The sequence below is a fragment of the Camelus bactrianus genome, chromosome 10 (assembly GCF_048773025.1).
Source record: "Camelus bactrianus isolate YW-2024 breed Bactrian camel chromosome 10, ASM4877302v1, whole genome shotgun sequence".
NCBI lineage: Eukaryota > Metazoa > Chordata > Mammalia > Artiodactyla > Camelidae > Camelus > Camelus bactrianus.
In genome coordinates, this window is record NC_133548.1 from 33,403,195 (window position 1) to 33,415,900 (window position 12,706).

General features: G+C 42.5%; 1 protein-coding gene across 2 annotated transcripts in view; it reads right to left on the bottom strand.

Moving 5' to 3' along the window:
• NELL1 (neural EGFL like 1) overlaps positions 1-12,706 on the bottom strand; it is a 755,554-nt gene that overhangs the window by 565,664 nt on the left and 177,184 nt on the right. For both annotated transcript variants that reach the window (XM_074372235.1, XM_074372234.1), the window contains exons 8-9: positions 7,693-7,827; positions 6,724-6,826 (exon numbers count right to left, since the gene is read on the bottom strand). In XM_074372235.1, coding sequence (XP_074228336.1) covers positions 6,724-6,826; positions 7,693-7,827 — 238 coding nt within the window. The remainder of the gene's footprint in view (positions 1-6,723; positions 6,827-7,692; positions 7,828-12,706) is intronic.

Genomic DNA, 12,706 nt, shown 5'->3' on the forward strand with positions numbered 1-12,706 from the left:
ATTTCCTGATTCTCAGATGAGTTCTTTCTTCTCTGCAGTGCAATTTCAAACGTTAGAAGCAGATACCAAGGTTTTTAGAACAAAACCATCAACAAAGTAGAGAATCAATACAGTTTTCTAGAGAGCCCCCTTCCTCCCTTCATTTTAAATAAAATTACCCCGATCATCTTTCATGACTCAACGTTCTAGATATACCAGTTGACTCTGACTCCTTGGCCCTAATGATGATGTGGATTCCCCAGTTTGCTTGCAATGGGGAGACCACACCTCCAAGGTCCCGAAATTCACGTCTGATAAACTCCCACGTTCCCAACACAGCTGCTGCCAACTTGGCAAGATGGCTGCCTCCAGAGTGGCAGGCCTGCTAAATACACTGCTGTCAGATCTGCCATCTGCTCCTTGGCCCAGGCTGGGAAGCAAAGACATCAACTTTCCTTCTGCCTTTTGCACCTTGCTACCCCGACAATGGCATGATCACACTTGCTGCCCTGTCTGAAGACATTCACCTGCCTCCTCCCTCCCTCCAACAGACACCCATCCCAGCACTCCTGTCCAGAGACAGGAATGTCTCACTGTTTGCATTCACGTCACACAGGGGGACACATCCACCCCTCAAGTCCACCGATTTCGTCTGAAAATTAAATGTCCCCTGAACTTCACAACCTCCCATAGCAGGGTGCTTTAGGGGCTGCAAATGACGTCAACATTGTGCCACATGCCTCAGTCATTTGCAGCTTTGGCGCCGACGCAGGAGGAGTGTATGACGATGGTATCAAGTATCACCGCTGGGGGCCTCAGGAGCTTCCCCTGCTGTCTCACCCTCAGCCGACTTCTCTGACGGTGCCCCTCCTTCCCTGCCACTGCCCTCCGTATGCCCAACATCAGTCCTCATTATGCAACCTCTTGATCTACAGCCAGAAGGCTTATTTTTGACGTCGGAGGAAATTCAAGCATAAGGTGAGTCAGGCTGCGGTGCCTGGGGCTGGGGCATGTGGGACTCCATTCCAGCAAACTTTCAGCATGAGTAGAAATGTAAATGGATACCTGAAGCCCCGCGTGCCACACTGGGGACATGCAAACTAGACTGTTTCACAGTGTCCGACCATGAAATCGAAAGCCGGCACCAACAGACATTTCTCCGCGATGTCAGAAACACATGTAGGGGGGATTTACAGCAACAGTTACGCAGTTGTATCTTTTTGCACCCCCAGACACCTAGCCCTTCAAATCCAAACCTGAGTACTCTAGCACAACAAATGGACACTTTTGCCATCTGGGGACACACTATATAAACAACTGTCAGGCACAACTTGGCACCCCCGTCAGATGCGGACATGAGGTTGCTCTGACTTTATTTAGGTATTTGTACCCTGCACACACTCCAGCCGTTCCTTGATACTCAGCGGCTTAGAATATCAAAATTGACTCTATTACACTTTAAAGGAGAGGGGCAGATCAGAAAGGCTGAACACTCAAGGATCCATCCCCCTTCAGTGAGCTCATTCACAGACCTGGCTTCAGATACCACCTCGCTGAGCAAGACATCCATATCAAACTGGTTCTCCCTCTGGTGTCTCCAACTCTCTGATGCCAAACAGAATGCATCACTCCTCAAACCACTTCTTGCACTTGCCCTATTTCTGTTAATCGTGCTACGTGTCTCCCACGAGCTCTTGTTCAAAATATTCCAACTATTCCCTTACACACGTTCTATTCCTGATTCATCTGTCTCATGCACAAAAAAAAAAAAAAAAAAAAAAACTGCTTATGGAGTACCTCCCACGCACCAGGTCTTTTGGCCACCACTCACTTCCATCCCTTCCTTTCCATCTCCCCAGGCAGTGCCTGCTTGTGAACCTCATCACCTCCACCTGCAATACACGTGAATCCCATATCCAGTCCCCTGCCTCCAGCTATTCCAATGCAATGGCTTTTGTCAAAGCATTTCTTTGATTACACCACAACCCTACGATAAAATCTTGCTTTTGACTCCCCAAACCAACACCGTGTTTACTTCCATGATTTTGCAATGTGCAATTCCCTTTGGCAGGTGTGTTCTTACCTACCTTGTTCACACAGCAAACTCCTATTCACTTGTCAACATCCTACTTGGCTGTTCCTTCCCCTGTGAAGTTTTCCTAACACATTCACACCCAACTTTCTCCCTTCTCTACGCTACTTTTGCATCTTACACAGCATGCATGTTGCACACTATTTTGTTGTAACGAGACAGTGCATACACCTCCCTGGACAGCAGAGGGTAGAGAAGACAGCTTAAGAGCATTAGCTCTGGAGCCAGACCACTTGGGTTTTATTTTGGCTCCACCAAGGCTGAGAGACCTTGGACGTGTCAGTTCTCCTGTCTGAGCTTCACCTCCTCATTATAAAATGGTGATAATACTGGGGCCTATAGCTCTGGGTTGTTGGAAGAATTACATGAATAAATACACATAAACGGGCTTAATACAGTGTCTGACATAGAATGAATGATCCACATGTACCCACTGTTGTACTCAGAGGTCAGAACATTGTTGAGAGAGGAACTTCAGTAAGGATACTGAATGAATTCAGTGGAATATTGTCCACCCCCAACCCATCTTTGCAGCTTATTCCTACTTCTCACTTACAGAAACTATCCGTTAGCATCAAACAGACCATCTTCCTCTCCCTCTGCCACCTCTTTTCCTTCACAAATGCTGTTCGGCATCGCTGAAGAGTCCCTCTCCACCCCCTTCCTCTCACATCTCTGACAGCTCCCAAATCTATCACCCAAAAGAACACAGATCCCAGGATGCCACTCTCTGGAGACTCTGATTTAATAGGTCAAAGAAGGGCCCTGGGACTCTCTAGTTCCAGAAGTTTACCAGGTGATTCTAATGTGTAGCTAGGTGTGTTCAACGCCTTGAACAAAGCAAACACCCAAGAAATGTTTGAGAAATGAAACTCCTACACTACCTCCTGGACGGCCATGCCCACAGCTAAGGAATCTAGAAGGCTCTCACATTTTCTCTGATGCCTCCCAGACAGAGGAACAGCCTGTCTCAGGACCTGCTATCTCCACTATAAAAATGGCGTTGCTCTTGGAGATGGCTTGAGTATTTGGGCCTTTTGATCGAAACAGAAGGACAAAGTCCTCTTGTCAGGCAATGAATTGAGACATGAACACTCAAGCCAAGTTCCTTCCTACTTCCAAACGGATGCCGCCATCTGTAAGTGCTGCGGTTCCTGAGGCCGCGGCCAGTGCACGAATACTTGGTAAGCGAGCAAAGCTTTTATGCCAGATCAATACCTTTTCTCAGAGTCCCTAGAACACTGCCCCATCCAAACCCAGACAGCGGCTGAGGAAATTTTATTGAATAGGAACAACCAAAGGAAATACTTTTCATCCTTTATCTGATGTGAAGATACCGAAAAACTTCTAGAAATTCTACCAACTAGTGTTAGAACTCTGCTTTAACAATCCTCATCCTCCCCCTCTCCTCCAACCCACTGCTCAACCTGCCACAGTCAGCACGAAGTATTTAGCTGGGATCCACTTCCTCCAGGGAGTTCCCCAGGCTTACGGGAATGTCCTTCCCCCATGCTCTCACAAGTCATTCACCTGCACCCTAACAGCGCCTGCCCCAGCCACACACCTAATGTGGAGGCACTTAAATCCTGGACACTGTAAATTACATCTCTAACTTGAAACGGAGCCCTCTGAAGCAGAGATGGCTCTTTTATAACGATTCTAGGCACCAGCACTCAGTAACTGATTAATGCACATTTCTATTAAAAACTAGTCGGAAATGAAAACTCTCTAGGTCAGAGGTTTTCAGCCTTTCAATCACCAGAGATGTCCTGTATCATTTCTTTTTAAGTTTCTACTTTATGTAGCATTTTTTAATTAATTTACTTTTTTATTCAACTACTTGATTTACAATATTGTGTTAGTTTCAGGCACACAGATTCAGATTCCTTTCCATCACAGGTTACTATATGATATTGAACATAGTTCCATGTGCTATACGGTAAATCCATTCTATCTATTTCACATACAGTGGTTGTGTCTGTTAATCCCATTCTCCTGATTTCTCTCTGCCACCCCTTTCCCCTTCGGTAACAGTAAGTTCATTTCCTTTGTCTGTGAGTCTGTTTCTGTTTGATAAATAAGTTGATTTGTATTAGTTTTTTAGATTCCATATATAAGTGATATAATACAACATTTGTCTTTTTCCACTTGACTTACTTCACTTTAGTATGACAGACTCTAGGTCCATCCACGTTGTTGCAAACAGCAATATTCAATTCTTTTAATAACTAAATAATATTCCATTGTATATCTATATATACCACATCTTCTTTATCCATTCACCTGTTGATGGACATTTAGGTTCCTTCCATGTCTTGGCTATTGTGAATACTGTTCTATGAACATTGGGGTACACTAGGTATCTTTTGGGCAAAGAACATTGTGTATCTCTTTGAATTAGCATTTTCATCTTTTCCAGATATATGCCCAGGACTGGAATTGCTGAATCACATGTAAGTAAGTAGTATTCTCAATCACTTATTTCCATTTTATTAAATTATAAACATCTCCAACAACCAATTGGAGCTGCTGAGAAAATTTGTACTACCTAGCTAAATTGCTATGAATTTGATTTCAAACAAAGGCAAAAAACACACTGATGGTTTAGTTAGCTTGTAGAGCAGCATCTTGGTAAAACTGGGTAACTTTATGAAATGTTTTTGAAAACTTAACTCTCCAGTAAATTGGAATAAAATAAAATGACTGCCCACACACTTCTAGTGAGAGGATAATTGGATGATATGTATCAAGGACCTTGAAAGTGTCAGTCTCTTGGCCCACTAATTCCACTCTGGAGAATTCTATCTTAAAAAAATATAAAATGCAAAAATGTGTTTTCATAAAACACCTTATTGAAGAGTAATTTATAATAGTGAAAAATGGTAAACAACCTAAATATCCAACAACTGGGGAACAATTTAAAAAGTTACACAACAGCCAAACAGTGGAACACTACTAAGCTCATTAAATGAGGTTTATACAGAATTTTTAAAAGCATAGTAATACGCTTAAGTGATCATGAAAGTCAACAAAATAGGTTAAAATTAGCTGCACAATAAGATCTCAACTGTCCACAAAATTTAATTTTTTTAAAAATGAAATCTACTAAAATTTCAAGAGTGTTTGTTTTCAAGTGGTGGCATTATAGGTGATTTTTCCATCTTTATCTTTATCTGTGTTTTCAAATGTTACACAATAAGTACACTGTTTTTACAATTAGAAAATCAAAAGATTTAAACACAAAACAGCTGAAGGACTCACCTAACACCCTCTTCAAACAACTTCCACAAAACAGCATTCATGGATCTGTCCATGGAGCTCAAAACAATGAATTAAAACTGTCTCATTTTAAAATTCCTAATAGTTTTTCAACTTCTTCACCTGCTGACTGCTACACAGAATATCAAGATAGAAAAAATAATCTGTACCTACTGAAAACTGTCTTCCCATCATATAATCAGACTATAATCTTAACATCTGGGCATCTGATCTATCTGTATTGCCAGGCATGACTTCCAAGAGCTCTTGGAACAGAAGTAAGAAAGTTTCTTTTTTTCAGATCAACTCCAAGTAGGCCCTCCAGCATAACAGGTATACTGGTGCAACCATAAAAAGAAATTTTCCAAAGCTCCTTTTGAACGAGTGTTTTAAAAAGTTTGGGCTGGTATGACCAGACCAGCCATCTCCACTTCCACTGTCTGATTAGGCTGACATGCTGTTCTTGACCAAAAGCAAGACCACTGTGTTTTGAAGACCGAGGGATGATGTTTTCTGGCAGAGAAATGATCTTGAAAATTGTCCACAGGATACCACACTTCTAACCTAAACTCTCCTTTTCTATAGAGGAGCATATGGTTTGATAAAAAAAGACTATGGGCTTTGTGGTCAAACAGAACTCATTTTGTATCTCACCTCTGTTGCTCACTAGCCTTGCAAACATGGTAAGTTGTCTTTCTGAAGCTTCCCTATAAAACAGGGATCATAATCCCCACCTAAAGGCCTACAGTGAGGATTCAATTAGCTAATAGAATGAAACCACCTGGCATAGTGAAGTGGCACATGCCACGCATTCTACAAGACAGCTTTTACTTTTACTGCTTGTCTCAGTGTTCATTTCAGTGTTTCATCTGAAATAGTGTCCTCTGTAATACAGAGGGAAAAGGATTTTTATATCATTATATAATTTGGACATGCCAACCTTGAAAGAAACTGTTTCAGTATTTTAACTGAAGTGAATCCTGAAATTCCTAACAAAGGTCCTTTAATAACAGGAAACCTGGCCAAGACTCATACAGCCCAGACACAGAATGTGGCCCTTAACTTGATCTTTCAGAATGACTTTACAGATCAATTCCACCCGCTACCAGTTCTCTGACCCCCAAACAAGTGACTTCCTCCTTACGAATACCAGTTCCCTCTACAGAAGAATAGGAAGAACAGTAATTACAAACATCAATTAGTAATTGATGTGAGCAATTGAAAAAAAAAAAAAAACAGCCTATGTAAAGTGTCTGCACATCTCAGGTGATTAAAATATAGCAGTTCATATCAAGTGCTGGTACCTCATATCTTCAATGTTAATCAAATGAGGCCTGAGAAATAAATCAATCCTTAAGCACAGAGGGCCACTCTGACCCTCAGAGAATACTTACGTCGGCAGACCTTACAGCACTGGCCAGCAATGTGCACAGGGAGGGAGTCTGGGGAGCAGCTGAGAGGAGGACAAGACATCCTTCGGCATTCCACGGCACCACTCTGGGGAAGGAAGGACAAGGAAAGGAATCTCAGCGGAAGCATCCTTTGAAAGTTCCCTTGTGGGAAAAAGCTCTTCCCATCCCTAGAACCTCATCAGGGAAACAGAAGCAGTGCAAGGAATTCCCAGGCCACTGCAGGACCACAAATAAAGTATTTTCTCCAGCCTGCGTGAACCCGTGCCACCTCAATTACTTTTCTGATACACATCACTGACTTCATTCCACCTGCCCACACGGGCTAAGTAGATTAAACAGAACACAAAAAGCCTATTTTTATAAGAACATAAATAACACCTTCTGCAGACGCTGTCAATCATTGTCGAATCGCTAACAATTGTTCGGTATTTTTTCAGATAAACAATGGCATTCTTCAGATATTTATCAAATAATTTCAACTGGACAGGGTTTACATACTAATTTGGGAGGGAGCTCTTGCTATTCTCTGAAACAGATGATGCACACTTTATAAAATACAATGAAAACACCTAGCAACTAATTAAATCCCTTTTTAAAATGTATTCGAGCAGAGAAAACTTGTGAACGAAGTGAACCATTAGGTTGTTTGAAAATCAAAGGAGTCCCTTCCTCGCTCTGATATCCTAAGCTCCCAACTCCAAACAGTAAGCTTCCCAATAATATTAAATCACGTTGGAGTGCGTGGTCAAGGGAAAGCAGATTTTCATTTCCAAGTATTTGTACATGAAATGACACTTTCAGCTTCCCTTCACAATTGCTCAGATCACTAAATAGGCACTTAGTAAAAAGGTAACACTTCTTAGAGTTCGCATTATAAAGAACCAGATTCCACAATACTTAGTAAAACTGTCCCCCTTAAAACTGTTCGCCTGCTGATGTCCAGAGGCTTACTTTGCACGTGCAGTTCCTGCACTGATCACCATCCACCCAGGAGTCTTGGTCTCTATAGAGCAGTCCACTCACTTGACACGTCTTCTCACAGTGACAGTTTTCCAACTGACTAAGTCTTGTCTCTGCATAGTTTAGCTGCAAACGAGAGTTACTAGATGTAATTTCTATAATCCAATTGCATTGTCCTAACAAAGCTAATCGCAACAAGTAAAAATAAATCCAAGCAGGAAGAGAAAATATGCTCAAAGCAGCTGACTTATTCTTAGCCAGATCTGTTTTTGGTTTTTTGCTGCTGCTGTTGTTGTTTTTTAATTTCACACAAGGTGGAATCATTCTAAATTGAAGACATATTGGCTCCCATGGTCTAATGAGCACCAAATGAGACATTAAACTGTATCTCAGGGACTTCACGGGTGTTCATCAACGTATGTGCTTTCAGCTTAAGCCCGCAAGGAAACACTTGTAATGAATGTGTTCTCCAGGACTCGTTACAATGTTTACAGGAGATCTAATCAGGAACTCCAAAGCATTTACATTTATCTCCCACCATCCTCTCTGTGAACTTCACACACAAGCCAAAGCGTCATGGTTCACAAACTGGGAAGTCACTGTCTCCTCTTTAAGGAAAAAAGTCTGGGGATCTGGGGCTGGTTTACAAGCAAGGAAAGTCACAGGTGCATTGTGTTTCTCCCCAGCTCAGGATCCCCCAAACAGAACGCCCCAGGAATCTACTTTGGTGTTCGGACGAAGGACAGGAAAGGCAACTGAATCCCCAAGGGAGATCAGGATTTTGTAAAAGAACCTCTTTCCAGGTCACCCAATTTCTACCATTAATCATGGAATCTTAGAATCTCTGATCTGAAAGTGTATAAAGTTTGAATGATGTCACAAGTGATTATCCATGCTCTGTCTGCATATCTGACTGTGACAGCACACTCATTACCTTCCAAGGAAAACTGCTTTTCTTGGTTACCTCTGGATGTTTAAAACATTTTTCTTGGCTTGAGCCGTGAAATTTCTCTCCCTTTTTCCCACTAGACCTAGTTTTGCCTTGTAACCCTGCAGAAGTCTAACCTCTCTACAAACAAGCGAGGTTTTCCTGCCCTCATGCTGGCTCCGGACCACATTCAGCACCACCAGGTTCCCATAACAGTTCCTTGTGATATGGTTCCAACCTTCCCTCTTGATCACTTTTCACGTGGAGTACTCCAGTTTGCCTTCAAAAATATGGTACCAAAACCCCCAAAATGTGGTATGAGCTCTCTGTTGTCACATCTATACTAAGGACTAACTTAACCCCTTAGTGCATCACCCTTCTTCCCTTCTTACATTGAGACCACCATAATTAAAAAGCAAATATCACTTCCTAAAAAGTGTTGAAGTAGTTTCTCTGCCTTCTCAATCATACTTATACATCCCTATCTTGAGTATTTTTCCCATACAGGAGATCATATCAATTTTTGATCCAAACTAAGACTATTTCAAGCCAATATTTTAGCTATCATGGTTGAACCTGGCTAATGATGGACTCTAAACATCTTTCTACACTTTCTCTGGTTCTAGTCCATCCCCGCTCCTCTCAACTACTCACAACAGGGCTACTTTCTGGAAGTGGAATCCTTGTGTAATTCCAACCTTGGTTTTTGTCACTTATTCCATCCTCTTCCTCTAAACTTTTTGTATTTCTCAAGAAAATTTGTTCCTCGTCAGCCTATCATGGGTGTTACCAACAGGCAGGGAAAACAGTAGGAGCCTAAACAAATCACATGCACTATAATCAGCTCAAAACAAACAAACAAAAAACAAACAACAAACTGAGACTTGACTATGCCTGAAATGTTATCTTCCCTTGACTCCACTACTATACTTGATCTTCCAAAACTTCAGGTTACATTTAACTCTCCAGGCTAATCACAGAGTTTCTAGAAGTGATGGTAATTAAGTTCTTTGGGAATTCTTTAGGAAACACAGATAAAATATACTTCGAAGAGCTTAGTGACATCAAGTGACCAAAACCATACGTAGGTAAGAGAGAATAAAAAGGAAGTGATAACTTATATTATCTTTACTTCATTTCTATAACTTCAGTAGTTCCCACATAAGGTAGTGATAGATGTATGACTTTGGAGCAAACAAGAAAGAGTTGCACTAGAACTGAATCCTTCCTCAAAGTGGCTCAGAATGGAGTAACAGGAGAGGAAAGTGCCCGTCTTACTCTCAAAGTCTGGAGTAACTCTAGTGTCTGTAACATCCCAAGAAGGGAACTTCTTCAAGACTAAAAGACTCAAAAGGCAATTATGTATCTATCCAAGTTGCCTGAAAATCTAGGCGCTTGCCTCAAGGCAATATTGTCAATTTCCAGTACTGTCCAACAAAGCTGAGCTCTGCTCACCTACAAAACTCAATTCTAAGGAAAAGCCTCCGTTTTAATACAATGGAAGCTATTCTCAGGGCTGATTTTGTTTCCCTTCTGAGTTTGTTTTTTTCTTTTTTAATATATTTAGCCTTTTCTGACAACAGTGAAAAGCCGTAATGTCTATAATAATAAGAGCAAATGAGACAGAAAGAGACAAAGGAATATTAAGGCAAAAAGCTAATTTTTCAAAAGCACTTAGTACATAATCTTGCCTTCCTTTTCCCCCTGCTAAATCCTGAAGCAACAATAAAGAGAAACAACTTCAAATCCAAAAATGAATTACATTTTCTGTCACTGGCACCAGCATGCTGAATTTATACAAATTCGTTTTCAAAAGCTGTTTCTACACTACCTGCCATTTTCTCCGAGAATGCCTGCAGATCCAAAATAGATACAGTATCAAATCTCCATCTCTTTTCTGTCTTACCTTTGTTCGCCCACTTATCTAAGGAACTAGGGACCGAATAGTTTATTCTTCACTCTACACATTCAAAGATAGACAGCAGAGGTCTTTTTCACAGTAAAAGGCCAATGAATGAATCTAAGTACATTAGCGATGCAGTAGATTGCTTTTTTTTCCTTTGAAATATTATTTATTCAGCATTTGCCATATGAAAGGGAAAAAAAGAAATCTATTGTGTTAAACCTTTAAGCTTAATTGAAAAATCACTACTGAGCTCCTTGAAACAAGGTCTCAAAATTAAATCTGTTACAAGCTGAAATGCCACTCCATTTGCTTGATTTACATAAATAGATTTGTCAAAGATTTAAACAGAAATAATCAAGAAATTGCCCATCTCCTTCATCTCCTCCTCCTGAGCTTGGAGGCAGAATGTGGTTACAGCCCAGGTGGGCTGCTAGAGCAGGACAGAGCCTGACCCTATCACTAGGTACCTGGCGCTGCGTGACCGCAGCGTCAAGGCCACGTGGGAGAACTTCCAGAGTAAGCCAGGGGACTGGCGGTCTCCTGCGGATCACTTAGGGAGGCGGCAAGGGGACAGCTTCCCTGTACCTCCTCCACCTTGACGAAGTGTGGGTTTGCTAGAATGTCGGGCTTCTTTAAGAGGGCTCGTCTGTACCCTGACCTTCTGTCATCAGAAGCTGCTGCATGCAAGCTGCTCTCCTGATTCGTCCTGAATCAAACAAAGGCACAGTTATTCTCAAGCACCCCCTACCTTGAAAGGAGAAAAGGAAGAGCACGCCCTTGCGGGCACACCCCTGAGCTGATCTGGTGTCTGCATCTGTTTGGTTTGATGTGATGTCGGCTACGACCTCCTGTCCAGCTCATGCCCTGGGTTTCCTCTCCAGGGGGGTTCCATGGCTTCCACCACAACCCAAGTGTGAAGACTTTCTGCAGCTTTCCAAGGCCTCCTGGCACCCAGCTCTAGACCAGGGCCCTGACAGCAACTCTCACGGAATCTCTATAAGAGTAAAGTTCATCATTTTACATATGGGGAGTCCCTGGACTCATTCCAGGCTGCAAACATTCAAGGAAGTGATAAAAATGAGATTCAACATGAGATCAGTCCGACTCCAAAGCCCATTTTCTATCTACACCATGATCTATACGACAAATGCCTACTTTAATCATAGCTGCTGGGCAACTCAAACCAAACCGCCAAACCCATCAGCTAAATCTTGCCATGATAGGCTTATTTAACTAAACGCAAAGCCTGAATCCACACGGATTCAGTGCCACAGAATTCTCTTTGCACACAGGAACCACATTTGTCTTCTGGTTTGGCTTCTCTCTCCAGACTCCAACTCCTGCCCTCTGCCAAGGGATGAATAACACTCAGCTTCCACCAAGGTGGAAGACTAGGTACGCTAAGAGACTTCATTCATCAAACGAACTAAAATGCTGGATAAAATACACAAATAAAAGCTTTCAAAGATCATCACAGAGCTGACACAAAAGGAAGAAAGCCACAGGGGCCAGAACCAACTGACAGCCAGGGATCCAGGGAGGCGAGTGAGCACCACAGCCAACGTCCACGCCGAAGATGTCTGCCGAACAGGGAGCCTCGTGCTCCCCACCTTGAGGGGCTGCACAGTGGGGCTGGGGAGAGCAGGTCGAGTACAGGGTCCACCCAAGATGGGACGTCTTAAAGGAAACACCTACATAAAGGTGGGGCCCCAAAGGTCGGTACCCTCAGCTTAAAAGTGGGAAACGAGGCTTGTACCAGGCACAGAAGGAAGATCTTCCTGTTCAAATCGTGGCAGTGGCTGGAGGGAAATATTTGCCTTGGGAATTCTTAAAGAATTCTCTGCTGTGAATTCACCTGACTATCCTAGGCTTGCTGTCTGATTCTGAGTAGTCTCTGTGATCCGCAAACCCTTCAGGAGATATTGCAATAGGAGTGGCCCCCGCGTGATCCTGGCAGAAGCACACACGATGTGAACCCAGGACTCAGAAAACGCCCACATCTGTGTAAGGAAAGCAAACAGTTGTAACCAGAAGGGTGAGTTATGAGGCCTTGTTCCTGCCCTGACTTTCCTCCTTCAAAGGGAAGAGCTATGTTGACGTTTCATTCCCAACAGGAACCATCTGAACACACACTCCTCTTTTCCTCTAGTCTTATGTGCTCCTCCTTCTCA